The 26524-nt window shown below is 36.7% G+C and overlaps 3 protein-coding genes across 10 annotated transcripts in view; 1 reads left to right on the forward strand and 2 right to left on the reverse strand.

The window, feature by feature from the left end:
* Positions 1 to 10437, reverse strand: part of sh3bgr (SH3 domain binding glutamate-rich protein) — a 26865-nt gene extending 16428 nt beyond the window's left edge. Inside the window, exons 1-5 of one of the 8 annotated variants that reach the window (XM_079608925.1) lie at positions 10217 to 10437; positions 6593 to 6778; positions 5816 to 5896; positions 3923 to 4000; positions 225 to 368 (exon numbers count right to left, since the gene is read on the reverse strand). In XM_079608925.1, coding sequence (XP_079465051.1) covers positions 225 to 368; positions 3923 to 4000; positions 5816 to 5896; positions 6593 to 6778; positions 10217 to 10261 — 534 coding nt within the window. In that variant the 5' untranslated portion in view covers positions 10262 to 10437. The remainder of the gene's footprint in view (positions 1 to 224; positions 369 to 3922; positions 4001 to 5815; positions 5897 to 6592; positions 6779 to 10216) is intronic. The other 7 variants (XM_079608923.1, XM_079608924.1, XM_079608930.1 and 4 more) reach the window with 7 other exon arrangements.
* A 3303-nt stretch (positions 10438 to 13740) lies between these two features.
* On the reverse strand, positions 13741 to 20280 carry get1 (guided entry of tail-anchored proteins factor 1). The gene is made up of 5 exons (XM_079608931.1): positions 19846 to 20280; positions 18693 to 18858; positions 16794 to 16861; positions 16097 to 16211; positions 13741 to 14251 (listed from the first exon to the last, which is right to left on the reverse strand). Exons 1-5 carry the CDS (start codon positions 19933 to 19935, stop codon positions 14178 to 14180), a joined length of 513 nt encoding a protein of 170 aa, XP_079465057.1. The 5' UTR covers positions 19936 to 20280; the 3' UTR covers positions 13741 to 14177.
* A 55-nt stretch (positions 20281 to 20335) lies between these two features.
* hmgn1a (high mobility group nucleosome binding domain 1a) lies at positions 20336 to 26042 on the forward strand. Its single transcript, XM_079608932.1, has 6 exons — positions 20336 to 20582; positions 21783 to 21809; positions 23100 to 23129; positions 23222 to 23263; positions 24813 to 24938; positions 25048 to 26042. Exons 1-6 carry the CDS (start codon positions 20565 to 20567, stop codon positions 25105 to 25107), a joined length of 303 nt encoding a protein of 100 aa, XP_079465058.1. The 5' UTR covers positions 20336 to 20564; the 3' UTR covers positions 25108 to 26042.
* The last annotated feature ends 482 nt before the right edge of the window (positions 26043 to 26524 follow it).

The raw sequence follows: 26524 nt of genomic DNA on the forward strand, positions 1-26524 counted from the left end.
AGTAAGGAATCAAACTAGAAGAGAGGCGATGGTGAAGCAGGACATTAGATGTTTATTACAGCTGCATGGGACAGATTACAGAACCTGCATGAGAAAACCCTTGAGGTTAATAGAAGAAGCAAAGGAAATATGGATTATTTGGAAGAAGAATGAGCAGCCATGGGAAAGCAGAGGATGTTTGAGGAGGAATGACGGTTAATCAGGAGTTTTTATCAGTCAGTTACACTCTCTTCATCTTCTTCTGCGGGTTCCTCCTCTTCCTCATCCTCTTGTTGAGCGTCCGTCTCTACGTTCTCGGCCGGATCCTCGTCCTCCAGCTCTGCTGTGTGTGCGTCTCCGTTCTGCTCGGCCTCCTGGATTTCCTTCTTCTAGAAGAACAAACAAAGCATCCCAGGAAAGGGGAAATTAAAACTGTTATGACACTAAAGACAAAGGCACTGACAAAAGGCACCGCGGGATCATGGGTAGTTTTAGGTCCCTCGGGATGAAAACAGGCAAGAGTAAAGCAACTGGGCTTTCGGGAGAGCAATCGCCAATGGAAGTTGAGAAACAGTACCAAGAAAGAAAAGAGGGTTTGTTTGTTAGACAATGTTGCCGAACAAAATGATCATAGAAGTTTGAAATGTTGAAAAATCCTCAAAAGCACATCTATATTTTTCAAGACAAAACCACATTGGAAGAAGAACAACAAACACAAGTACATAGAGTTGTAATTACTTAGTTGTAAATACAAAATAAGTTTGTAAGTGCTTGTAATTACATAGGGTTATAATTGTATAGTCATATCTATGTAACTTTGAAATTATTGTCAATCAGAAATAAACAAACATTATGAGTAAAATTTATGCATTAAAAGTAATTAAAATTGCAGTTCTTTTGACTTAAGTATTTGAAAAAGTGAGAAAGCATGCCTGATTAAATGTGATTAATAACTCGTGCAAAAATGCAGTGGATTATGAGGAACAGCATGCGGGAATGTGGAGATGTTTATATGTGTTTGGAATGGCGTACTATCACTGAACAAAGACCTCTTACATGTCAAAGATCAATGTGATTTCTCAGTTCATGACCCCTTTAATATTTTACCGTTTTTCTCAGTCGCTTTGGTACATTTCTCAGATCAGAATTGAAATTCTCAAAACTGTCACTTGTGCACATCAAAAAAGCAGTTTCTTATTTCTTTGAACAAGTTGCAAATGCTTTGGTACATCCATGCAAATGATTATGTGCAATTGACCCTTTGAAGGGAGCTTGATTGACAGGTGATCTGACCAATCATACCTCGCCATCCGCCATTTTGTCCGACAAAGCAGTCAGGGGAGTTAGTAGATTAACATGGGAGGATTTGAACTTGAAGAGCGGAGTGTACTGACGCCTTCCCGCGGGTAAAACAACATGTGTTTTTCACTGCGTGCGAACATGGTGTGTGTGAGAGCGGCGTAGCTTGTCGGACATAGCGACGGTAACTAAGGGGGGCGGGTCTTTGCGAACGGTCAATTCTCTGCTGTTTCCTACATTATCAATTGCTTGTGTCATGTTGATCAAAATGTATTATAATGGGTCTCTGTTGAATAGTCTCACCCCCCACAAGCCACAACATTTAGGCATTAGTTCATAGCATAAGTCTTTACATGCAAAATGGTTGAACAAATTGTCATAATATGTCATAATATAGAAGATATTCGTTGCGATGTGGATGAGAAATTGTGGCCCAACAGAGGAACGTCAGGAGGTGTAAAAGACTGATTCCTGCGGCACTGCGTGTACAGTTTTCCCTGAGGAGATTGTCCTATGTTCACATTTCTTTTGTTGTTTTTTTACTTCTTTCTTTGTGCTATGCAGTGCTGTCCTTTCCTTTCTGTGTCGCAATGACATGGACTGTCAACAAATTACAGAGCAAACAGTAAAAGTGTAAATGTGAATCTTGTCCAGTCTCTTGCAATCAAACTCCCACATGTGACCTACAATTTACAATAATTGTCATCAAACTTTAGCCATAGTTTACATCAGAGCATCCCTCCAGAGTACACTGTTATATTGACAACATGACAAAAGCAATTTGACTTTGTCTAATCCGTACACAGTGACACACGGACTTGTCGTTCTGACGGCACTGACATGTTCATAGACACAGATACTTACTTTTGAGAGATGAACTGAGGATTTTGAGCGAGAGACTGGCTTGTGCAGGTAATCCATGGTTTGTACGCATTGTTTTGGGAAATGCACTTACTGTTTTGCAAATGTCGAGGATGATTCGAGAAATGTACCAAAGCGACTGAGGAAAACTGTCATTTTAAACAAATTGAATACACATTTATAACGCTATACTTTGTGTTATATAACCTTCACACTAAATGACTAAATAGGAATTAACACTCCAGTGAGGGTGTTTCTACAACGGCTGAGGGAGTGACGGCTAACTTAACATCTTTCTCTCTTCTCACCGATGTAATCAATCTCTCTATATTTTCCCTCTTTTGTAAAGTCGTGGAATCGCCATCACATAATCTTTCTTTTGCTTTTAGAGCAGATGCAAATACAAAAATTATATTTGCTGTCATCTCCCGTTCAACACTATAAAAGTTCACACAACTGTGATGACTGGCACTTCTAAGAACCACGGAAATGTGAAAAAGGTTTATACACTAAACAAATTCGCAAATGTTAGCCATGCAGGAATTTCTTGCAAATGTACTCTGAGCAGTCTACATACCGCTGAAGTAGTATAGCATACTTATCCGAACATGGTGTTAAGTTACAAGGTTACACTCTCAGAAAAAAAATTATAGTACAAACGTTTGTCACTGGGATGGTCCCCTTTCAAAGGGATCTAATATATAACATCTAGGCACTAATATGTACAATTTAGGTACAGATATGTACCTTTAACCCTTAAAGACCTAGGACATTTTTGGGGCACCTGACTCGCCTGTTCTTTTCTTTGTTTTTCTAACTCATTATAGCAGTCAGCATCAAGTGCCATATATAATTTTAAACATTTTAAAGAACTTGAAGTTTCCATCTAGCTCATTTAAATTCCAAATTTGACATTAATTTTGTCTTGGAATGGATGAATTTACCAGATTTAAGAAAAACGGTAGCACATTTTTAGTGATTTTTTTTTTTTTTACTCAACTCAAACAAATCCTCCTGAAGTTTGTATCCTTTCCTTTAGAAATATTTACTTGGATATTCTAGATATCCAGATGAAATTTTGACTGCATGTAACAATCCCTAAGCAAGTTATAGCCATTTAATACAACATTATTATAGGCGATTTTCAGTGAAAAGCTGGTGTGTTTTTTCAATTTACTGACAATGTTGTGTCCAAAAAAGTTCAGGAAGTAAAATAAATAGAAAACATTGTAATAGGACACTGAAGCAAAAGTGACATGTATATATATAAACCAATCTGGGCATGAGGATGAGACTAAGCATCAACAATCATTCCTGTTTGGCTCAGAGAAACAAACGCATTGGTTTCTATTACGAATCAATGCTGATCAAGAAAATGATGCAATCACATTCACTACGGAGCCTCTGAATGTCCAAAGGTGTCCCGACACCACATAAAAGCCGCGAATCTCCTCTTTACGGGACTTTTTTAAAGCATACAGATTGGATTAGCGGTTCAAAAGTTATTAAACATTTAAGAACAATAGTTATTTTTAGCTGCCGGCGGCTGTATGGGTCTTTAAGGGTTAAGGTACTGATATGCACCCTTTAGGGGTAAATAAAGTACAAAGTGTCCCTTTTTTCTGAGAGTGTAGGTTGTGATTGACTGGTGAACAAAAACTTAGCAGAATCATAAAGCAGACGAAGGGCATAAAACAAAGACGTGTCTGGAAATGCACTGGAAGTGAATTTCGGTTAAATATATATAAACCAAAGAACTGAAAGAAATTCAATTGGGTATTACTGTTGTGTCATCACCAAGATGTTCCTCTGTGCCAGATCCATTATGAAGCTTTTGTGAATGTTCAGCTTGTTGTGCCTCCTGCACCAAGAGAGATTTTTATTAAAGAACTGGAGAGTCAATGCAATCACTGTCAGCAAGGGACAATTCACCAAAGTTGCTAAAAAAAGAGAGAGGAAGAAGACCGAATTCTACAGTGATAACACACTTTCATGATTAAATGTAATTCTACAGATGTTTGTCCATCCACCACCAAAGACTTGTCTGGTAATTGTTGTGCTTGATTCAGAGGATGACAAGGAGCCTGGGATATCTTTACTGGCTGATGCATTTCAAGCAATTTGATTCGATTTTTAATGAGAATTTCTATGTATTAAGCTAGATGTTCTGAGTGACATTAAGGTGGACAAAGGAAAAACATTCGATTTGGGTTTGCTGGCCGATAACTGTCTCAAATATCTTTCTCTTTTGTCTCTACGTCTGTATTCTGCATTACTAAAACTTTTAATAAAGTCACCCAAACATCTGCAGATAGTTGAGGCCTAAAACGGTACCAAAGCGATGTTTGGGTAGTTGGCAGATAGTGTACATGACTGGGAACAAGTGAAAAAAGATTTGGTTGTTATTTGCCCTAGATGTTAAAGGTTTAGTTCACCCAAAAATTATGTCATTATTTACTCGTTCTAAACCCGTAAGACTTTCCTTCATCTTCAGAACACAAATTAAGATATTTTCTATGAAATCTGAGAGCTTTCTGTGTCCCTCCATAGACAGCTAAGCAGCTGACACTTTGTGGTATACGAAAAGTTCAAAAAGTTCAGCTTCAGGTTCTTGCGTAGAACCTCGTAACACAAGAGAATGAACCTCATTGGTTATTGCAGAAGCTCAAACTTTCAGTGTAACACGAGAATGAACCTCGTTGGTTCTTGTGAAGCTTTAGTCAGATGCATTTACATTGTCACTGTGCCTCAGATGCAATCATCGCTATCTGTGTCTGTAAAGGTGTGAACCAAATGGCCCATACAGACGTATGGCCCATAGAAACTGAAGGGTGTGAATGACAAAGAAGCAACATTGCTCAGATCATTCTCCTGTGGGAGGTCCTAACAGTTTTCGATTGTATGTAGCCCTTTTGTCTTCATGTATAACGTTCACACAGACAGAACTTAGGATTAAGATTTTTTAAAGGCTGACAACCCGCTAACATCGCTGCTGAAGAACTGTGCTATACTACTACCTTCAATACATTCTCATTGGTTCTTGCAGAAGCTCAGACGTGCTGCGTGACACACAAGAACGAACCTCATTGGTTCTCACACCTCAATGATTGAGCTTCCGTATACCGCAACTGATGTGTGAGTGAGTTGATGAATATGTGAATAAAAGCCTAAATTTAAACTGTTCAATTCATTGGATTAGTTTTACGATCTCTTTATGAACTTTTTTAAGGATCAAAGTAGTAGTTGTGTAAGTTGACAGAAAGCTCTCAGATTTCATCAAACTTAATTTGTGTTACGAAGGTGAACGCAAGTCGTACGGGTTTGGAACAACATGAGGGTGAGTAATTACTGACTGAATTTTTATTTTTGGGTGAACTAACCCTTTTTACTGGTATCACTTTAAGATATTGCAGTCTAAAGGCCAATTCACACTGCGCCGACAGATGCAGACCAACGCCGACAGCCTCCAGTTTACAAGTATGTCATTTCTCAGTCATTTCAAGACCGACAAACGGCAATTCAACATGTTCAATCGGCAACAATGAGAGCCAACACACTGATTCAACAAAACCCGACAAAGTGTCTGTCGGTGGCGGTGCTGTAAAAATTGGCCTTAAGATGGTTTTCTATCAATCAAGAAAAGGAAGCACACAGAAAAGAAAAAAACAACAACAACCTTAGATCCTGGTGGAGGTGTCAGACCCAAAAATTCATAGACTGTGTTGTCCTCTTTGGCATCAAAGAATGTGTCGTAGTCCTGCAATGTAGGATAGGAAACCATCGTTAGCATTTTAAAGCAAATAATCTAGCAATTAATGTCTCATTTCTGATCAAGCAGAGGGTCCAGACTGGGTTATTTTATATAAAACATTAGTGGATGGGGACCGCATAAAATGAATGTAGTCAAAGTAAGTTGTCCATATGACTTATGCACTTGCTTTAAAATATCATGAAGCCGTACAATAACTTTTAGAGGAGAATGGATCAAAATCTTTAGTCATTGTTCCAACACAATCTCACTGCGATTCATAACTATAATACATTTTGGTGAATTGGTGGATAATTCATATGAATTCATTAAGTTCCTCAAAGATCACATTTTGTTCCCTATACATAAACTGCAAACAATTACACTTTTAAAAAAAACAACAGCAAACGGAATAAAAATATGAGTGTAATTTATAATACTGTTAACCACAGACATTATTTTCCTCAAAAAAAGCTTGAACCATTTTACAGCCCCATAGGAAATCCCCAATGTATATGGTAAATTTCTTCCAAGTTTTAGGACTACTAACTGTGCAGTTCTTTTGAATACGTTCTTGGGGGTTTCTGTCTTATAAAGTGGATTTTACATCTCTTAACCTGGATATACGACTTGTGAAAATGTTATCTCACATTAGGTCTTGACCCAAATTGTAGACTTTTAGAAGGGCCACATTCGAGATCTTACCCCACAGTACATCTCCTCGTTGAAAATCTGTGGAGGAAGAGGAATTCCACTGGTGGGCTTCTTTTCTCCAGGGACATTTTCCCTCATCCACAGCCGATTGTCCTCGTTTGAAGCAATGTCAAGCTGTGCGTGATCGATTTTAAGTGCCTCAAGAAACCCGACAACATCCTGCTGTTTCTTTTTGATCTGTGGTATTAGCAATAACAGATTATTGACGTGAATCCCAAGACACTTGGAAAAAGAAAAAAACATTCAAATTCTTGCAAATTCAAAACACACTCCAGATAGCAGTTCATTGTACACCGTAGTAGATAATGCATTTGAAATGTAAATACAGTAATGATGTCAGATGATACAAATGTTTCTTTGACATAAACCATAATAAAAAAAAATTAAAACACATAAAAGGTTTCAGAATTAAGGATTATAATTTGTAGGCTATAGGTTGGCATTTCCCGAAATAGGGTTTATGCCGAACGTCACATGAAAACAGGAAAACTGGTCTCATTGCATCCGCTTGTCAGAGAAAGTGTTAATAAAGTGTTATGACAGGACGAACTGATATCTATGCACTTATAAGGTAATCGGCTAACCTATCTATTTATTTTAATTGTTAGCTTTTTTTTCAGTTTAAATATTAAAATATTAGTGAGAAGAAGAAAAAAAATCGATACCAATCTGCATATGTGATGGACATTGGTTAAGCTCATCTTTGCTCACTCCTTTGTAGGTATCTTGAGTTAAACGGCTTTATATTTAAAGTCTATGTAGTGTTTTTAATATCCTTTAAGACAAACCATGTGTAGATTCATAAGTCGACAGCATTGCTGAGTATTTTCTACTTAAATCTGCAGTGAACCAAAGACAGTCTCAAAAACACGGTGTGAAATCGCTGGTGTTTCTGACGTCACAAACTACCTTGTAACCAATCAGATCAACGTGTGATCGTCAACCAGTGGATCTCTGAGCTGAGTGAGTGGGTGGAGGCGGGGTTCATTTGCATATTCATAGAACTGCGTATACTAAATGAGGCAAGGGTGTAAAGTTACATTCAAGCTATTTTTAGGAAAGCTATTTAAAGGTGAGATTTAAGGGATAAAATTATTGACTACAGGGGGACTTTAACAAAGCACATACAAAAGACCTGAACCGGAAGAGACACAACCTGTTTTACAAAACCCCCATTGTCAGAGTGACCAACACACACACACTAATACTTTTGAGCTATTTTTAATTGGCCATTGGGATAGTTTTGTTACGCAGACCTGGCAACTTAAAAAAAAAAAGATTTTACCTGTCTTAAAGAAAATAATTAGATGACTAACTGTCAAGACAAGCAGTTCATGCAATCAATCAATATTTTTGAAAAAAAGCAAAAATTGTTATTGGTCTAATTATTTTAAAGGGTGACCAAAAAACAAATGCAGAATTTAGCTAGGTGTGTTACAACAACGTATTATGGTGCGTTCAAGTCAGGTTATAAAGATCGTATTTACGAGTTGAACGCACATGAACCACCACAATGTCATAAATACGAGATGAATCTCTGGATTTTCTTTAAGCCCCGATCTTTGCGAGTTGAGGACGTGTCAGTGAACAACATGGCGGAATACCTTAAAGCTACAACATTCAACTGAACTACACGCAAGTGCTGAATTACTGTCTCATACAGGCCAGATCATATTCTAATTCTTTCACCACGTTGAGCTACATAACATTGATTAGTTTTATGTACATTGGCTCACCTGTCTAATAAAGTACATGCAAGAGTGTCTCTGTCAAGTCGAAGTTTGTCACAGACGCGAAGCTCTCGGCATCTCGAAAACGCCACGCTCGTTTTATTTCTTCTTTTGTCCCAAAGTCTGCTTGCCATGGTCCATAATGTTTGAACGAAACAACAACAACGTGGCGCTAGAAGTTACGCACTACGCAGTTGTCCACGTCTGTCGCCATGGTTACTATGGCAGTACAAGCGGAAACCAGGGATAACGCGGATATCACGTCATTGACAGGCGACAAGTGACAGGGACGGGCACTATTTAAAATTTTTAATTTTTCTGAATTTACAAATTCTTGGAAACAATTAGGATAATGTATACACAATTAAAAGAAATATAATAACACTGTGCATGTGGTTTTTGCATATTTTGATACAAAATTCTTACATATTGTACCTTTAAAGGTGCAGTATGTGAGATTGACAGCTAGTGGTTGAAATGGGTACTGCAGACCAAATTCAAAATATTGGAGAGTTGTTTCTTTCGCCCCATCCTCATCAGTCTCGATGCTCACGCTGGTTGCCAGATTGAGGACACGCAACAGGAACAAGCGCAATTGACAATAAAAGCTGAGGAGACTTACACTATAAGTTGATGAGTTGATTTATTGATTTATGATGAGTTAATATCGCGTTTTAATATGCTCCCATTCTTAGATATTTTTAGATGGGTGCGGAGGCTTTTTAGGTCGGGTAGAATCTGCAATCTTTGACACAGTTTGTTCGCTGGCTTCCATGACTGCAATATGCTGTGTTTTCCGACAACTGGCAACCTGTGGTGGCGAAATACTATTGGGAAAATTGGCAACCTGTGGTATCGCACAGACCAAAACAAAAACATATATTTCGACACGGAACACACATTTCAAAGTAAAATAACTGCCGGTAGCATTGTTTTTCAGAGAAACGAGTATGTGAACTTAGCATATTTCCTGCAAACACATTATGTTTTTTTTTTATGCTTTAGTACAGTCAAAAACTTACATACAGCACCTTAAAAGGTATTTATCAGTGATTTTGTCAGGCTTTTCTATTTGCAGCGAAGTAATTAATTTTCTACACAATATAATATAGCATTATAATAACAATAGCCTATAATATGTAACAATAAAGTAGTGGCTTCATAAATGAATTAAAAACATAACAAAAGCAAAACACACCTGATGCACATTCCTTGTTCTTCATTTTCTAGAAGTAGAGTTTAAGAACCTTGCTGTATTTTTGTGTAATTAATGAAGAGAAAGTACACCGCCATCTTACTCCGACGAAAGTGACTATAAACACACCTGCCGTCGTAAACACGACTTCCTATCTCGTAAATAGCAACTTCCCAGGAGGACTTGAACATCACTCATTAGACATGGACGCTATAATTTACACGGTGCAGGGGTAGATTGTAAACCCTAACAAGTTAAAACATGACAGTAAAAGTACCCTACATGTTTTGTTAGAGATAAAGTTAAGAGATTAGATCATTAGTAAGATATATCTTTAAAAAAAACATAAATCAATAAATAAACACGTCCTGCTGAGTAACTCAAATCAGTTCTGGAAGTTTCATGTTTAAAGGATCAGCATGCTGCTTTCTGGAATGTGATCTCAGAGATATTTAAGGAAACTGGCGGAGCTGCATCGGTTATTAGGTCACTCGGGATTATTTAAACCAGCTTGAGTCAAAAAAAATGTTAGGCTTTAAAATACATGCGCTAATTATTGCAAATACGCTTTTGGAGTATCGATCGATTCATTCCGCAATCTGCATTAAACACAGTCGAACTCAAAGCGCTTCGGCTCTTCGACCTGTTGAATGACTGAACAATAAACACACTTGCTGTCCGGTTTCTTACCGCCGTCGATCCCGAGGAGGATGCCAGGAAGACTTTAATGACCATTTTGTTGAAGTGCGAGGTTAAATGATCAGGGAAAAGTGTTTAAAGACACAGATATCCTTCCCACTTCGGCTGGAAAGCACAGACACAGCGCTTCAGTCTCAGTCTGGACTCTGGTGTCTATTTCTGTCCGCAGAGCATCATTGGCGCGCTTGTCCCGGCTTGTCCCAGTGCTGTCTGAGTGATTGGCGATTTCAGCTGTCTGTCCACATCAGGAGCTGCTAAAGTTAGTGTAACGAAATGCATATATGGGCAGAGATGCTGTTTCTCAAGAAACGTGCAATTTGCATTGACAACAACAACAACAAAAAGTGTGGTGAATTTTACTTTCATGTTTTGTTGTTGACTGCAACTCTGAGGCTATAGTTGGTGCTATTTAAAAACGGGTCAGTAGTTTAGTTAATATACTGCTAATCATTAGGCTACTGTTAATATCGCTTATCATTTACAAAATTACAGATTCAAACTGGAAAGTTACCACTGTTGAGACAGTGGGAATGTGGTCCCGGGCCCTGTGATGAGGGGGTCCCATGAGGTCTTGTAAAGTTTCGGCTATCTGGGAAGAGAGGCTTTTGACTCTGGACAACAAGAAACTAGTAATGCTCTTCTACAATGACCCAGAACACCCTAACAAAACTCAACTCCCCAGAAATCATCCAAGCAAATATCTACTGGGACAATATCATGATAGCAAGTTTTGCATTAAAAAAACAACTGCTCTAATTTTTCTTCTGCTTTATTGCATATCCCGTCACTGCGAAAGTTTCTTGTAGGTAAACAGAATCTTGTGCCTACACAAAAATATTATCATGCATACACACATTTTTTTCTGCAAATGTTAATTTAAGAGCTGTATTGGTCCATTATGTTGCAAGGTTAAAACCATCAATTAAAATAACCGTAATAAATGACAGAAGCTGTAACAGTTAATAAATATACAACTGTTGCATGAATAAGTTAAATTCATGAGCTTTATTCAGTGATGTATCTAGCAATTATTAACAAATGATCTACAGCGGGGAATCTAAAGGATCTGGAGAGATGAGGAATGAATGGTCAGGTGTTCTCTAAACTCATCTGGCATTAGGAGAAGATTCAGAGCTGTTATCTTTGCAAAAGGAGCTTGCAAAAAGTATTTGCCCCCCCCCCCCTCCCCCCACAGAATTTTAATTATTTTACTTCAATTAAAAAAGGTTCCATTTTTGTGAATTTTTTTAATAAAAGATCAAAAGGATGACCAATGCAGATTTATTTTTACAGCCATTTTTGATCATATTTACCAGGGGTGCCAATAATTCTGACCACGACTGTATATCAACTATTGTAATTAGCAAGCTATAGCTAACATTATAGCTAATGATATGCATCTAACGTTAATCAAGTAATTAAATATAGTGTAAATGTACATTTATGCATCATCTTTAATGTGCACCATAAAGTTGCTTATCAATCACTGAAATTAAATTATGTGTCACATTAAATAATGTTAGAAAATTTCAAAACAAATAGTAGGAAAAGAGCATAAAAGACAAGTTATGTTTCTGTAATGTTTTTTTTCCCTTAAAAAAAAGAGGAAAATGTGATGGTTATGCTAAGGGATGAGACCTGCAGGGATGCACAATACAATATTTATTCCTCGGGGTCAAGTAAAAGTTCTGATTTTAATAGTAGGTTTAAATTACTCTCAAAAGCAGAATTGTTTTTGAGTAAGTTCAAACTAACCACTGGGGTTACTCAGGGTTCGGTGCTTGGACCTTTCCTCTTCTTGATCTACACAACATCGCTAAAAACATCATCAAATTAACTAAATGACTTTAGTTGAAGTCAACAATACATTGATCTTTTTTACTTAGCCTAATGCACATTCCTGGTCTTATTGTGATTGATTCATTGGTACATTTTACTGCAAAAACTTCGGTAACACTTTATAATAAGGTTCATTAGTTAACATTAGTTAATGTATTTACTAACATGAACTAACAATGAGCAAAACATTTGTCACTGTATTTATTAATCTTTGATAATGTTAGTAAATAAAAATCCAGCTGTTCAGTTTTTGCTCATGTCAGCTCACGGCGTATTAACTAATGTTAACAAATACAACCTTTGATTTTAATAACGTATTAGTAAATGTTGAAATTAATATTAACTAAGATTAATAAATACTGAAGAAGTATTGTTCATTCTTAGGTCATGTTAACTAACAAACCTTATTGTAAAGTGTTACCAAAACTTCTATTACATGTTTAAATATAATAACTTGCTCTTATGGATGCTGATGTCACTAAGGCCTCACAAACAGATATTGAAGCATAATTTTATCAAACTTGCATTTGGTTTGGCTGCATTCTTGCATATTTGTGTAATGCCCTCTTTTCATGATCCAATCAATTCCCAATGGATGAAATAAGATATTAATGCATGTTCTTGGTCTTCATTAGTTCACATTATTCCAAAGAATGTCTTTGAATATTAACATTTTATCAGCATTTGCACTGTGCTTTTTTGTTTTTCTGTTTATTAGACAGACCAGTGAAGGGTTGAGACAGACAGAACTGAAGATATAACAACAGGATATGGGAATGCAACAAGCCAGCCCACTCAAACCTGTGTCCGCATAATGTCCTTGTGTGCACAAATAATGTGCAGTTCTTACATTCTTTATTCTTAAAAAAACATCATTCAAATTGTTATTATTCTACATTTTCTGAAAGTATTTGGTAAATAACAGCTATTCGTTGACATTTTGAGCATCAGTGACACAAAACCAGAACAAGGCACTGCAGGATCTAAAAACAGCTACTTACTGTACATTCAGTTCTTGATCCTTTTTTTTTCTTCAAAATTATGAGATAAAATGTGTATTTTACCAAAGTATAACCCCGTGTTTGTGCACAAGGACTGTGCATACAGCAAACAGGTCATGTGTGAAATGGGCGTTACAATGACTTTTTTTTTTATCATATTACATCATACAAACAAACCAAATGCAGTGGCAGGAACAGGTTTTTGAACAATTTGATATCTGGATGTCTGCATTGATTACTCAAGACACACAAACAGTTTCACTTTTCAACATGTTATTGAAGACAGTGATCATTGACAGAGCAGGCTGGACGAAGAAAGTGAACCTCTTGATTACTAATGTTCTGTGGACAATTAAGAAAAAAAAAAGTTTAACCGTTTTTTTTACTGTTAAAAACTCTTTTTAGACCCAAATCACACAAGTAAACCAACTAAAGAACGCTTTCTCTGCTAAAGGGGGGTCGAGAAGTTACTAAATTCACCCTGCACTGTGAATGATTTTAACATATCCAATAAAACTGTAAAAAGTACAATTGTTTGTGTGTTATTAGTTTAGCCAGAACAGACCAAATTGTATTAGTACCGGTAATCAATGCAGAAATCCAGTACCGGTAATTTCCAAAGAGTTCCTAAACATATTCTTGCCACTATAAAGGCAATTGAAGTAACAACTCACATACCTCATTTTCACATTTATTAACACATGGATTTTTTTTTTTGAAATACAATCAATAAATAGATTTGTAACACTGACAAAAAAAAAAACTGTAACACCAAAGCAAGCCCAAATATACAATTATGGTACAAGTAATAAATAAACAATCTTTTGATGGTTTCAACTTATATCATAAAGCTTAAACCAGTGTTTTGCTATTTGTCAGGAATGTTCACATGTCAGCATTTTCTAACTAAATGCAAATAAAACATTTGAAATTCATTAAACAACAAATTTACCACAGACTTGAACTGTTTAACGGAACAGTGAATGGTATGTTTTTTCATTAAAAGCGTCACTGAGATAAGGCCAGAGGTCCTGAGCCTCGCTGCACACCTCTTGTTTAGGCCACTCATGAAAATCCAGTGACTGTGTTGATGTTGATATGAAGCGGTTAGTTTAACTGATAGCATGAAGAACGATGGCCACCACCTTGTTGCAGACAACTAGCCAGCATGTGATCCCAACACCACCTGAGAAAAATCAGGGGGAAAAAACACACTTTATAACACTCTAAACCCCATGTGAATATATTTATGTTATCCAGATGGCAAGTAAATCATTCAGGGCTCGCAAAAATCACTAGCCCGACGTCCCGGGGCTATTGTGTTTTCCAGTCGGGCTACCAAAATGTGTGACGGGCTTTCTGAAATAGTGTAATCAAATTTCTCCCTTTTTTCACATTATTGACTCGTTATTTTAAGGAAAAATATGACCGGGTAAGTTTTTGATCATGCCGATTTATCCGCAGCGCAATTTCTCATGAATCTCTGTGCCTGTTTTAAGAGAAACACATGATCATTGCGTGTGATCACTTTTTTGTTTTAAAAAGTGGGTTGGAAAGGTGTGTGTGTGTGTGTGGGGGGGGGGGGGGGGGGGGGTTGCTAATACAATGCTAAATCAGATTTACAGGTGAAACGCGAAAAATTAGAATATGGTGCAAAAGTTCATTTATTTCAGTAATTCAACTTAAAAGGTGAAACTAATATATTATATAGACTCATTACATGCAAAGTGAGATATTTCAAGCCTTTATTTGTTATAATGTTGATGATTATGGCTTACAGCTTATGAAAACCTTTTAACAATATTCTAATTTTGAGTTTGGGGTTTTCATAAGCTGTAAGCCATAATCATCAAAACTATAACAAATAAAGGCTTGAAATATCTCACTTTGCATGTAATGAGTCTATATAGTATATTAGTTTCACCTTTTAATTTGAATTACTGAAATAAATGAACTTTTGCACCATATTCTAATTTTTCCAGTTTCACCTGTATGTACAATAACAATTTTAGGCAAAAAAAATAACATTATGATGTCTAGAAATCAATTTCAATAGTAAATTTGAATATCAGCAAACTCTGTTTGAGTTCTTCAATGGTCTAGTGGTTAAAACTTTTGCCAGAGGTTCTAATCCGCACTCGTATAGTTTATATTTTTTTCTCATCAAAACCAAATATGCTCATCAGTGGTTGTATATCAAGCAGGGACACGTTTGTGTGCATTTTGTTTTGTGATTACACCTGAACGAATAGAGAATCTCCGCAACGGCGATAGATTGAAGAGCGCGTCCGAGTGAAGACTGTGCGTGCGCCACAAGAGACACTGTATCCGCGCCACTGAAAGCAGCGGCAACAAGCGCTTGATTTCAAAAACAACACATTATAGCGCTAGATCGTCTCTTATTTAATAACGAACTAAATGAATGCTCTGCTAGTTAACTGGAGATGTTTTATTTATTTGTATTAGGTACATCCGTGCCTCATAATGTTTCCTTCTGATTCATTCATTCATGTTTATTTGATGCTATAAATGAACTAGAAGGAAGAGATGATCGGTTCACGAGCAGCTTTAACTGATGCTCTACACAGCAATCTGTCAGACACATTAAAGAGCCACAAAACGGTATTTATCGTTTAAATTTCTGCTTTTTTTTAAATCACCAAATTTGAAAGGTGAGACTTTGTTTAATATCAAAAGTAACCAAAAAGTAACCTGGTCTGTCCTGTCTGTCAGCGTGCGAACGGTCAATTGTTGATATTTGTGTTTTGAAAAAGTTTTTGATGGATGTTTTGACTCCTAACCAATTTTCTACATTAAAAATTGTCTTTTTATTTGGGCTAGTAAAATTCATTTCGGGCTGAAGAGTCTGAAGAGTAAGACAATCTGAAGAGTGACCAGCGATTTTGAAATTTTACGAGCCCTAATCGTGAATACATTTAGATGTCACTTTGTTAAAGACTTTTTAAATCTATAATCTATCCCACTATCCCATCAAAGTGGCCATCCAATACCGCTGGTGACTGGGACATACCTGCAACTCCAGAAGGAAAGGCTACTAGTCTCTCCAGCGGAGCAATCCATTTACTGGGCACAACTGTGACCGGATCTGCGTAATACTTCAATATGAGCGAGATCATGACGGCCGCCTAACAACAGAACAACATGCCATTATGAGAGGAATGCACATGCAGATACATACATCATATTAACACAGTAAAGCCTGACATATGAAAGAATAGTCGGAAAAAAAATTATTTCTTGAAATGGAAGAATTTATTCAACCTTTAGACAAAATCTAAAAATGTTTGCCTATTAATTAGTTAAGTATCTTCTATGAGATCTTTAGCAGTGTAGCAGACTACTAACATAAAATGCATATGAATAATAAACATCAGTTGTCACTCTACACGATTTTCCTAAAACATGATGCACGTGTAATCAAATAAACCTAATTTGCTTCTGTCCAGAAAGTGTTCATCTAAAAATATTACTAACAATATAAAAATTATTCTTGTGTTTACCACTACAGAATTTTTTTGGAAAGTTTTCATAGCAAAAATAGGCATGGACCATGTTCTGAAGGTGGACGCTTTTACAATTATACTAAACGGGCTTTTACTTATATTGTGTACAGCAGGTTTATCAGCAAAGGTTGACATTTGCATATCAAATATGATACAGTAGGCTTCATGGGGTTAATACGCAAATTAAAAATGCTCCTAACTCACCTGAGAAATGTAAAATACAATATTCACAATCCATTTCATCTTGGCTTGTTGTGCAGTTCTTGATTTGACTGTAAAGAAGAAGAAAAAAAACAAAGAATATAAACAAGACACCTAAGAGAACTATCATCTACTCAAAGTTTTCCTCAAATCCAGGCCCAGAAGGCCACAACCCTGCAGAGTTTTGCTCAAACCAAGTACCTGTCGTCTTCTAGCAACTCTGAAGCCAAGCTGCTTTAGGGTTAGCAAAAAAAAAAAGTGTAAAGCTTGAAAGACATAAGTGAATAAGACAGAGGGAAGTTAGTGAGGGAAGGGCATAAAACTTAAATCTAGCCCATGTAATGTGATTGGTTATCAAGGCACACGTGATCCAAGTTGGCCGTTACACTTTCTCCAATGGTAGAGCCACAGAGCCAATGAGAAGACCATCTCTGTCTGAAGAACCAGCTTTGAGCTGAACTCTGCAGGGCAGTGCTCTTCCCAGGCTAGATTTGAGGATTGGGCATCCATGAGATTAAAGATTTTCACAATTTATTCATGTAAAAATTGGTCTGTTTCTCACAGCACAAGAGTCATGTGAGCTACATTCAAGGTGCATTTTTGAGGCCAACAGTGTGAATCACTGTCCATGTTCACATGGTCAAGCTCTACAGATGTAGACAATGATCTACACACATGGATCAAAACCATTTTAGACTTTGGATGTCATATCTCACCCTCATGTCACTCCAGTCCAAACCCATAAGACTTATCATCTTCAAAACACAAATGAAAAGTCTTTTGAAAGTCCATTACAACAAAACTTTTGATGCTCTCAAAAAGTTCATGAAGACATTGTAAAAGAGATCCATACGCCATCCAATACCAAGCTAAATGGATGGAATTTAGGAATCCAAAACCAAGCGGTTTAATCCAGGTCTTCTGAAGAGACACAAACACTTTAATGATGAACAGAGTAAATTTAGTCTATTTATTATCATATAAACAACAATGCACATATGTAGATCACATCAAATATGGTAAAAAAGAAACTGAAATGTGCTTGCCTTAATGCAAGAGCCAATTTAATGGATCTTAATTCATTATTTTATTATTATTACAGATATATAATCACAAACGTTTGGCCAAAATGTGCAGCCCTACAAACAAGCACAACAAACCTGGATTTTACTTTAAATCACAAATGTATTATTCCCCAAATAGTGTAGCCCTAGTATAAAGTGATAGTATCTCTTCAGGAAACTTGGATTAAACTACGAAATTCATACATTTACAATTTTAATGGAGGGACAGAAATCTCTCAGGATTCATTTAAAGTCTCTTTGGTGTTTTGAAGATGAACATGTCTTATGGGATTGGAACGAGTAAATTATGATACAATTTAAAATTTGGGGTAAACTAACCCTTTAATGAGTTATAACCATGCTTTACTCCAATAACTGTGGCTACGGAAGACATGAAGGACAGCGCCAGGCAGCAGCTGAGCCATTTGTCTTCCTTCATGAATACTCAAGCCGTTATCTGAAACCCACCTGCCATTTTCCACACTTGGCCTGTGAAGTGAAGAAACTTTTGGTTCCTCAGTTTTCACCCTACTATAAAGTGGACAACAGCAATCACACAAACAAGCTCACCAAAGCAATGTTGGAAAGATTCATGCTAGTTTGACTTTCATCAGGTGTGCCGCTGGCTGTAAACATCTTAACACTTGCTGCCCTTTGCTCCTTGTTTTCAATATATCAATATTACTCATGTTGCGACACAATTTGGCTATTTTGTGAGCTTCTTTCTGTGTTGTGCTGGTTAGAAAGCAACCATTAGCTTGTCGCTTCATCTGCAATCTTGCTGCACACGCACCTATAAAGAAATCACAAAATAAAAACTTCATGAGGTTTTGTTTACCTAGAGTCTTTAGTTGATCGGTCATCTTGTTGATCTTGCGTTCCAGTCTAGCGTATCTGGCAAACTCGTCCATCATGTTGATGCTGGACAGCTCCATCCTCATGTTCTGGATCTCCGTCCTCATCTCTGTCTCCTGATCAGCATCTTTATGAAAGATCTTCGACAGCTATGAGAACAAACACAAAATCTTATAATGTTAGTATGTTACATGTGCTCATTAATATTGGATGCATTCAAATATACTCAAAGATTTTACGCTGAATATCCCCCAAAAAAGCAGAATCAAAAGGGAGATTTATTGTTATTACTTATGAAGATCTAAGAAGGCGATGGAAGTTTGTTTTCGCCACAGAATAAAAACATTAAAAAGGCAATTGAAATGTTTATCTCACAATTCTGACTTTTTCTCTCTCAAATACGAGTTTATATCTGAGTTTTGACTTTTTCCACATCTCTCAATTACGAGTTTATATCTCAGTTTTGACTTTTCCCTCTCAAAAGTCAATTTACTTTTTTCCTCAGAATTCGGAGTTTACATCTTAATTCAGTTTTATTTTCTGCCACGGAATAACAAAATAAAAAGGTAATTGCAACATTTTATCTCACAGTTGACCTTTCCCCCCTCACAGTTTATATCTCTATATCACTTTTATATTTATACGACTTTATAATGACTACAATAATCTAAACATTAAAAAAAAACAGACATTAGCATGTTTTTTAATATGGTATGTTGTTTTTTGGACATGTGTGGTACGAGATTGTTGAGTATTATTTACATGAAATGGCATGTTATATTAATAAATGATAATTCAGTACATGTGTAAGTAACATGGTATTGCCTAATTCATGAAAGAATGGCACTTTTTATTGGTTTGTGAAAATATGAATACTCCACATCAAACGTTTGTTAGGTCCTAGTACTACTGACCGCTAGTTGGTGTTAATGAATGAGTTTTACTTAGTAAAAGCTAAAGAATGGTGGTAGTTTAACAGAGCTTTTGTTTGCTGTGACTACATGAAGCTCCTGTAGGGGTAGCAGACATGCTGTGTGACACCGAGCATTATAATGGCGTCACATCACGACGAATATACTTTCGAAAATATAGATGTGTTTAAGCGTCCCTAAAAACCCTTTTGAATCAATACTTACAAATGAAGAAATGGATGGCAGGAGTGTTTTGACGAGGTTGCACAGAAACACACAGCTCAGTACAAGAAACCAGTTAAACCCGGCAGCCATTTTCTTTTCATCACCCTGATCCTCCCCCAATAATACAAACACTGCTTTTAACCGGTTCACGTTACATGTTTAAAATATGCTTATATAACGTGATCTAAAAATATGAAACGGCATAAACTCCCTAAAAAAGTAATGTTTCTAAGACAAAAAAAGGCGTTTTTTTATTTCTTAAGCGACGTGTTTCTTTAAATGCATTAAATTATCTGCACAGCATGAATATATAACCAATGTATTATGCAACCAACACTAAAGATATATTTATTTACATGCTGAAACAACAAATGCAGAAAGTGGCGCCTAAAGTACAGATACAAGCAAATCTGTGATTGACATGTCAACCTATCCACACGGGCACTTTGCTTTGGTTTGAAATGTGGTTGCCAGGACGTTTCAGCCAATCAGCGCCGAGAGGGGGCGGAGCGTCGCCCGCATCAGGTTAGTGCTGTAGTGGGAAGAATATAGAAAGGGGAGATCCAATCCGGTTTCAGCTAGTTTCTGTTCCGATAGAACATTAATGCTTGCTTCAGTGTTTCCAAGACCTGGTTTTTACACTTTACTTACCAGTGCGTAAGCTATCTTAATTTATTTTCCTTTTTTTGTTCTAAAAAGCACACAAGCTTTAAGCAGCCATGCCGAAAAGGAGCAAAGTAAGTTCACATTTATTGGATATTTTATTCTGTTTTATAATGTGTGATTTTTAAAAGCATGCAATAATTAAATAAGTACGTCGGTAGGACGCTTTATGTGAAGTTATATGAGTGTTTACTGCATTGGTGCATGTGTTAATTCGTAATCTAGGGCAGGCGAGTCGGTGGCATGAATCTGGCGCCTTTTTACTTAGAGTGTGTCGACTGCGAGTGGACATTTAATTTTTTTATTCTTATAATAAATAAATAAAAACATTATAAAGCGCATTCTCGCCTTAACTTTTACACTAAAGATGTAAAAAAATATATACGCAAAGTAATTATCACACAAAGGGGTGTAACCTCGTAATGTTTGGGCATGTTATTCCTCATGGAGAACAGCTTGTCCTGCAAATGTTTTCCTTATAACTGCGGTGTTTTACGATCTTTACAACCAAATACATGCGAATTAATGAAAGTTGTATGTTTGAGGACATCGTGGGGTCTTTGTTAGGCCCTTGTGTAACTGTAAATACATGTGTAGTTGTGTACGAATCCATATGGTCCTCGAGTAGGACACAAACACACACTTCGGCTTGAAGTCATGGCTGCCTTAACACGTTTCATGCCTTGTTATATTCAAATGAGTGTTATCCCAGCCGGTTTATTTCATAACGAAAGTATTTGCGTGACTGTATTTTTCATTTGACCTTTGAAACGGTCTTTTTTAAAGTGCATTAAGAAAGTTTCCACCGACTTTATTCGCGTTTTATTTAACTATTAAATGAAATATCGACGCCAAAGCTGGTTAATGTTCACAAACTTAGGCGGAATGTGTCGATTTTAACGTGTTTGCTCGTGGATCGTGTCTCGGGGGCGGAGCTAACGTTCCCCTCCTCCCTTCGACACGGACATTTGTCGTTAAAAACATCGCTAATAGCGATAATAATGCGTTCGCTACGCTCCGTAAATAAGCGCGCTGTCGGTGATTACGGCATTTCTGTTTACTTTTTATTTTTATTTCGCTGTGTTTTCTCGACGGATTTAACTCGTACGATAAAGGGATTGGATCGCATGACGCTGCACGGGACCCCTCCCCCACATGCACTTTTAGATTACATAATTGCACATAACTTGGAGGGGGTGTGGGGGGTACGGCACCTCCCCCTCAGTCAGCCATGTATGTACACATACTAACAGCTTGTGTTTCCTCTGCTACAGGCTAACAATGACACTGAAGCAGCTGGGGTGAGTTTCAGTCTACATTACTGTATGTGTGTGTAGGGTTCAACGGGGCTAAGGCACACCCTGGTTTTCACTACTCACACAGTGTGGTTGCAGAAAATATAGATATTTACATACTTGTATTGAACATTTATGGAGCAACAGATTTTGTGTAAATATATCATACATTTTATTTAAATGACTTATTTAATTTATTTTGTTTAACGTCTTCTACATGTAAGATGGTGGGGTAAAAGGCTGATCAAGCATGGGGCATAATGCACACATTATTTATATAAATACTTAGCTAATATAATGTTTTTAATAATGTATTAAGTTAATACTTGTTCAAAACAATCACTTTAGCAAAGTTTGTTTTATATATATAGATAAATAATTCATTTTTGTTCAGTAAATATACTGTAATTAAAATGTTTTAAGAATACAGAAACCAAAATTTTGAAAGCATTGAAGGATATCCCATAATAATTTAATATAGATTTACAGTAGTAAAAATAAATTATATTTTATTGAATAAATATTATATTTCATTATAATAATGGTGATTTATCTGGACACCCAACAAGGGCTGTGAAACTATTAGCCTAATCGCATCCAAAATAAAAGTTTGTTTACATAAAATGTGTGTGTGCTGCTTATAATTATTTTGTATATATAAATATACACGCATGCATGTGTATATATTTAATAAATATTTGCGTGTGTATATATATTTATTGATATATTATAAATAAAATACAAATTTATATAACTATTTTATATATATATATAAAAAAAATCTTAAATATAAACGTGTGTGTGTGTGTTTATACATACAAAATAATTATACACGTATATTATGTGTAAACAAACTTATTTTGGATGTGATTAATAATTACACAGCCCTACTACACCCAACTATAACCATGTCATGCCAACAAATGGTCACAGATATTTATTATCACGTTTATTATTGTGCCTTTTACCCCAAATACCATACTTTTACACATTCTTCCCATTATTAAAAAAAAAACGTTGCTTTAATACCTTGAACAAAATCATAAAGAAGACATTTGTCACAAAATATATTCAATAATTTTAGTGAATCTCATTTGCTACTTAAATCTACATTTATTTAAAAGAATCATTAAATAGTAGATCAAATTAGCGTCAAATCAACTTTTGTGCCATCTAGTGGTTTGGTTTAAAATGCGCCTTTATCCCCGTTGTCCCCTATAACACAGTTTCACATACAACTCTGATACTTAATGCCTGTGTTTTTCTTCTTCTTGTCCTCATCCAATAATCACACAGCCCAAAAGACGGTCTGAGAGACTTCAAGGAGTAAGTTGGTTTTGTCAGTCCCCCTGATTTCATATTTCCACATTTCCCTTTTTCCGTGATGCCCATGGCTTACGCTGACTTCTGTTTTACAGAAACCCCAAACGACAAAGTCTGAGCCCAAGGCCAAGCCAAAGGTGAGTCAGTTACCCAAACGAGCTTTGTTCAGGCATGAAAACTCCTCACCTTTCGGCGAAATTCGCCGTTTTAAAACCTAAAAGGGTCACCTACGTGATTTGTGCAGATCCGATGAGAAAATATTTTGGGGGGGGGGGGGTGTTCGAGGTCGAGGCCAGCATTTATCCCCTATAAAGTTACCATAAACTAGTTACCATCAGAGTAACGTTAGGGCAGAAATGTTTTCAAAGTCTTTTACACCGCGAGTCTGAGAACTGGACACACTGCCGAACAAAGAACCGCACGTCGGAAAGCAAGCCTGAGGTAAGTTAGCTTACAATGTTAACTGTCCTGTCAGATACAGACAGCGATGTTGCCAATGTCATTATTTTTTATTTTGACATAGAAGTGGGCGAGATAATATCGCGAGTGGGCGCGGGCGCCGTGAGCGCTGAGCGAGCAGGAACAAGTATTCATTGCGCGGCTCGCGAGCCTCATGCGGCTCGCCAAGCTTTAATTTGTGGCTCGCAGTTGCATGGCGGTAAATAATACGGTGATATGATAATGCATTCACTATAGATATTTTATAAAAACATAACAAGTAGGGCTTTAACATAACCCGTTAAAAACTCAAAGTGTCAGCTCTATTACAAATTATTTCGATCGGATTGAAAGGGGTGGTTTATCGAGAGAACGTGAAAAAACTTGATCGATTGAAAACCGAAACTGAAAGGACGACGTATGACGCGCTGAACAAGCTGTTCTCCTGATTAATAAAGTGTCATATAAATGAATATCCTTTCATTCTATAATTCTCCTTTCACTCAGCATCTGTGAAGTGAAGCAGGACAACGGCTCACCAGTGCTTGTTTCAGATTATCATACAGACGACTGGTTTGGGGCATTTTTGGGATAAATAGTAGTAGTAAATAGTTTTTTTTCTCTGAGACCCGATGAAATACGTAGATCAGCGGCCCATTGGTTCTTTTCTTGATTGACACTGGGCTAGCCCAATCACATCTTTAATGTGAAGTATAGAAATATACTCTTTCAAGTATAGAAATTAGTACAAAACTAATTATGAAAGTTTCCTTTATTTTTCAGTGCATTTGTTTTACAATAGGCTATATGGCTATTACTATCATGGGATTAATATTATAACTATTATTGTAGTAGTAATGTAGACAGACACTGTAACTAAAAGAGTTTTGAAATTTTCTTTGTTTAATTTGCACCAGATTGATGAATTTCACATTAAAAAGCACAAAATTTTCTTACGGGGGACCATGCCCCCGAACCCCCCTAGAGTGGCAGAGGACCACTCATCACAGTGATCCAAAAATCCTGTGAGAAACACTGGTAGCCTACTACAATGCCAATGCAGATTACAATTTGTTTTTTTTGTTGTTGTTGTTTCATTTTTTTTTTTTTTGGGGGGGGGGGGGGGGGGGGGATATATGCCGCATCCTTCTCACCTTTTTTACCCCTGACCTGTTTTCATGCCTGTTTGTTACTCTCAATGAATGTTATGGGCAATAGCTTAACCGTGTGTTTTCTGGAACATCACAGAAGGCACCCGCGAGGGGCAAGAAGGCCAAGGATGTAGAAAAGGCCAAACCAGAGGAGAAGAAAGAGGACGCCAAGCCCGAGGACGAGAAGACCCCCGCGGAGAACGGAGAGACCAAAGCTGATGAAGTGAGTCCATAACTAATGAATCCATCCCACTGAGGTCCGGTATGACCATTAGTGCTAGAGAGAACATTATATCTGTGGATAAGGTTATTTATTTGTTTGTTTGTTACAGGAGGACAACGGAGAGGAAGAAGGCGAGGAGGCCGACCAGAAAGAGGGAGCTGCTAAATAACGTAGATTACATTTCACCAGAGCTCCAATACCTCTTTTCTTGTACAATACAGAGGAATATTTTTATTGACTATTTTCTAAAAAACAAAACAAAAAAAAAAGGGCAGGTTTTTAGTAGTTCAATATTAGAAGCTCATTTTATAGATGACTTTCCCAAGAGAAAAGCCTTAAAGAGGGATTCCATCTTTTCCCACTCCAGTTTTTCCTGAAGAAGATTGACAGTCATGAAACAACCAATGACTACTTCTCTTGTTGTCGTCTTATTCTTCTGACTCTGTTTTGTTTTTAAAGAAGGGAGGGGAGCGGAACAGGTTGCAACAGATGTGCCATTTTTAAACCTTTAAAAATGAAATTTCTTGAAACTGGGAGTGTTTGCCTGAGACACTAACATTCCATAGGCAATGTGACGGACGTCTGTGTGTTGTATGGGAAGGGGGTTCTTTGTTTTATGGTTTGTTTGTTTTTATTGTAAGCTGTATTCTCTTTATTCAAACCGTTTTATGAATCAACCGCTTTGAATAATGATCCTGCTCACTAGTACTGGAACACTCATAAAGATTTGTGTTTTACATTGACTTTTGTCTCTGTGTGGTGATAGCATTGCAATAACGTTGTTGTATAGCTGCTGTGAAAAGGTTTTCATAATTTCTATATGCAGTATGTGATGGTACTTTAAGAGGATGAAAAATGGAATCGTGTGTGTTAGCAAAGCTAATAACAGAGCTGTGTTACAGTGTTAAACATGCAGGTTGTAGCTTATGTTATAAGAAAATTACTGTAATTTCTTTCACGTGAACATGCCAGCAGTAGCTATATCACTCAAGGTTTTTAGGTTAAATGTACAGTTTCTTTTTTATTTCCTTTTTTTTTTTTATGTAGCTGTCTCTGTAATGAGTGGTATGATATGCCAATAAAATGGGTGTTCTTTCACCATGATTTTTGCCCTTCTGTTTTCCTTTCTATGATTAAATGGAACAAAAGATTTAATATCCAACAGATAAAATACAGGTGAAAAGGAATACAGGGTTCCCACGCGTCCTGGAAAACACATGGAAAATGGGGAAAAAACTTCCTGGAAAATAATTTAAAAATATTTGCATTTAAACACATTCAGCTTTACAAAAGGTCTATCCATTTCAGCAATACAATTGACAAAAACGGTTACAAAGATTTTATAAATCAGTAATAATTCAGAATTTAGTCAAAAATACATAACTCATCAGTTTATGCCATTATGTATACCAGATGCGTAATGTGCCTTGGTGCGAGCAGATGCAATTAATTTAGAAGTCCGATAATAGTTAATATTTTTTAACGTTGGTGACTGATTGCGACTACAGCTTGACTGAGAGAGTTTGGACTTATAAACTGATATCAGCAAGTAAAATAGCAGTGTATGAACTAAAGTAGAGAATAAC

Source organism: Phoxinus phoxinus (assembly GCF_949152265.1).
Source record: "Phoxinus phoxinus genome assembly, chromosome: 4".
In the NCBI taxonomy this organism is placed as follows: Eukaryota; Metazoa; Chordata; class Actinopteri; order Cypriniformes; family Leuciscidae; genus Phoxinus; species Phoxinus phoxinus.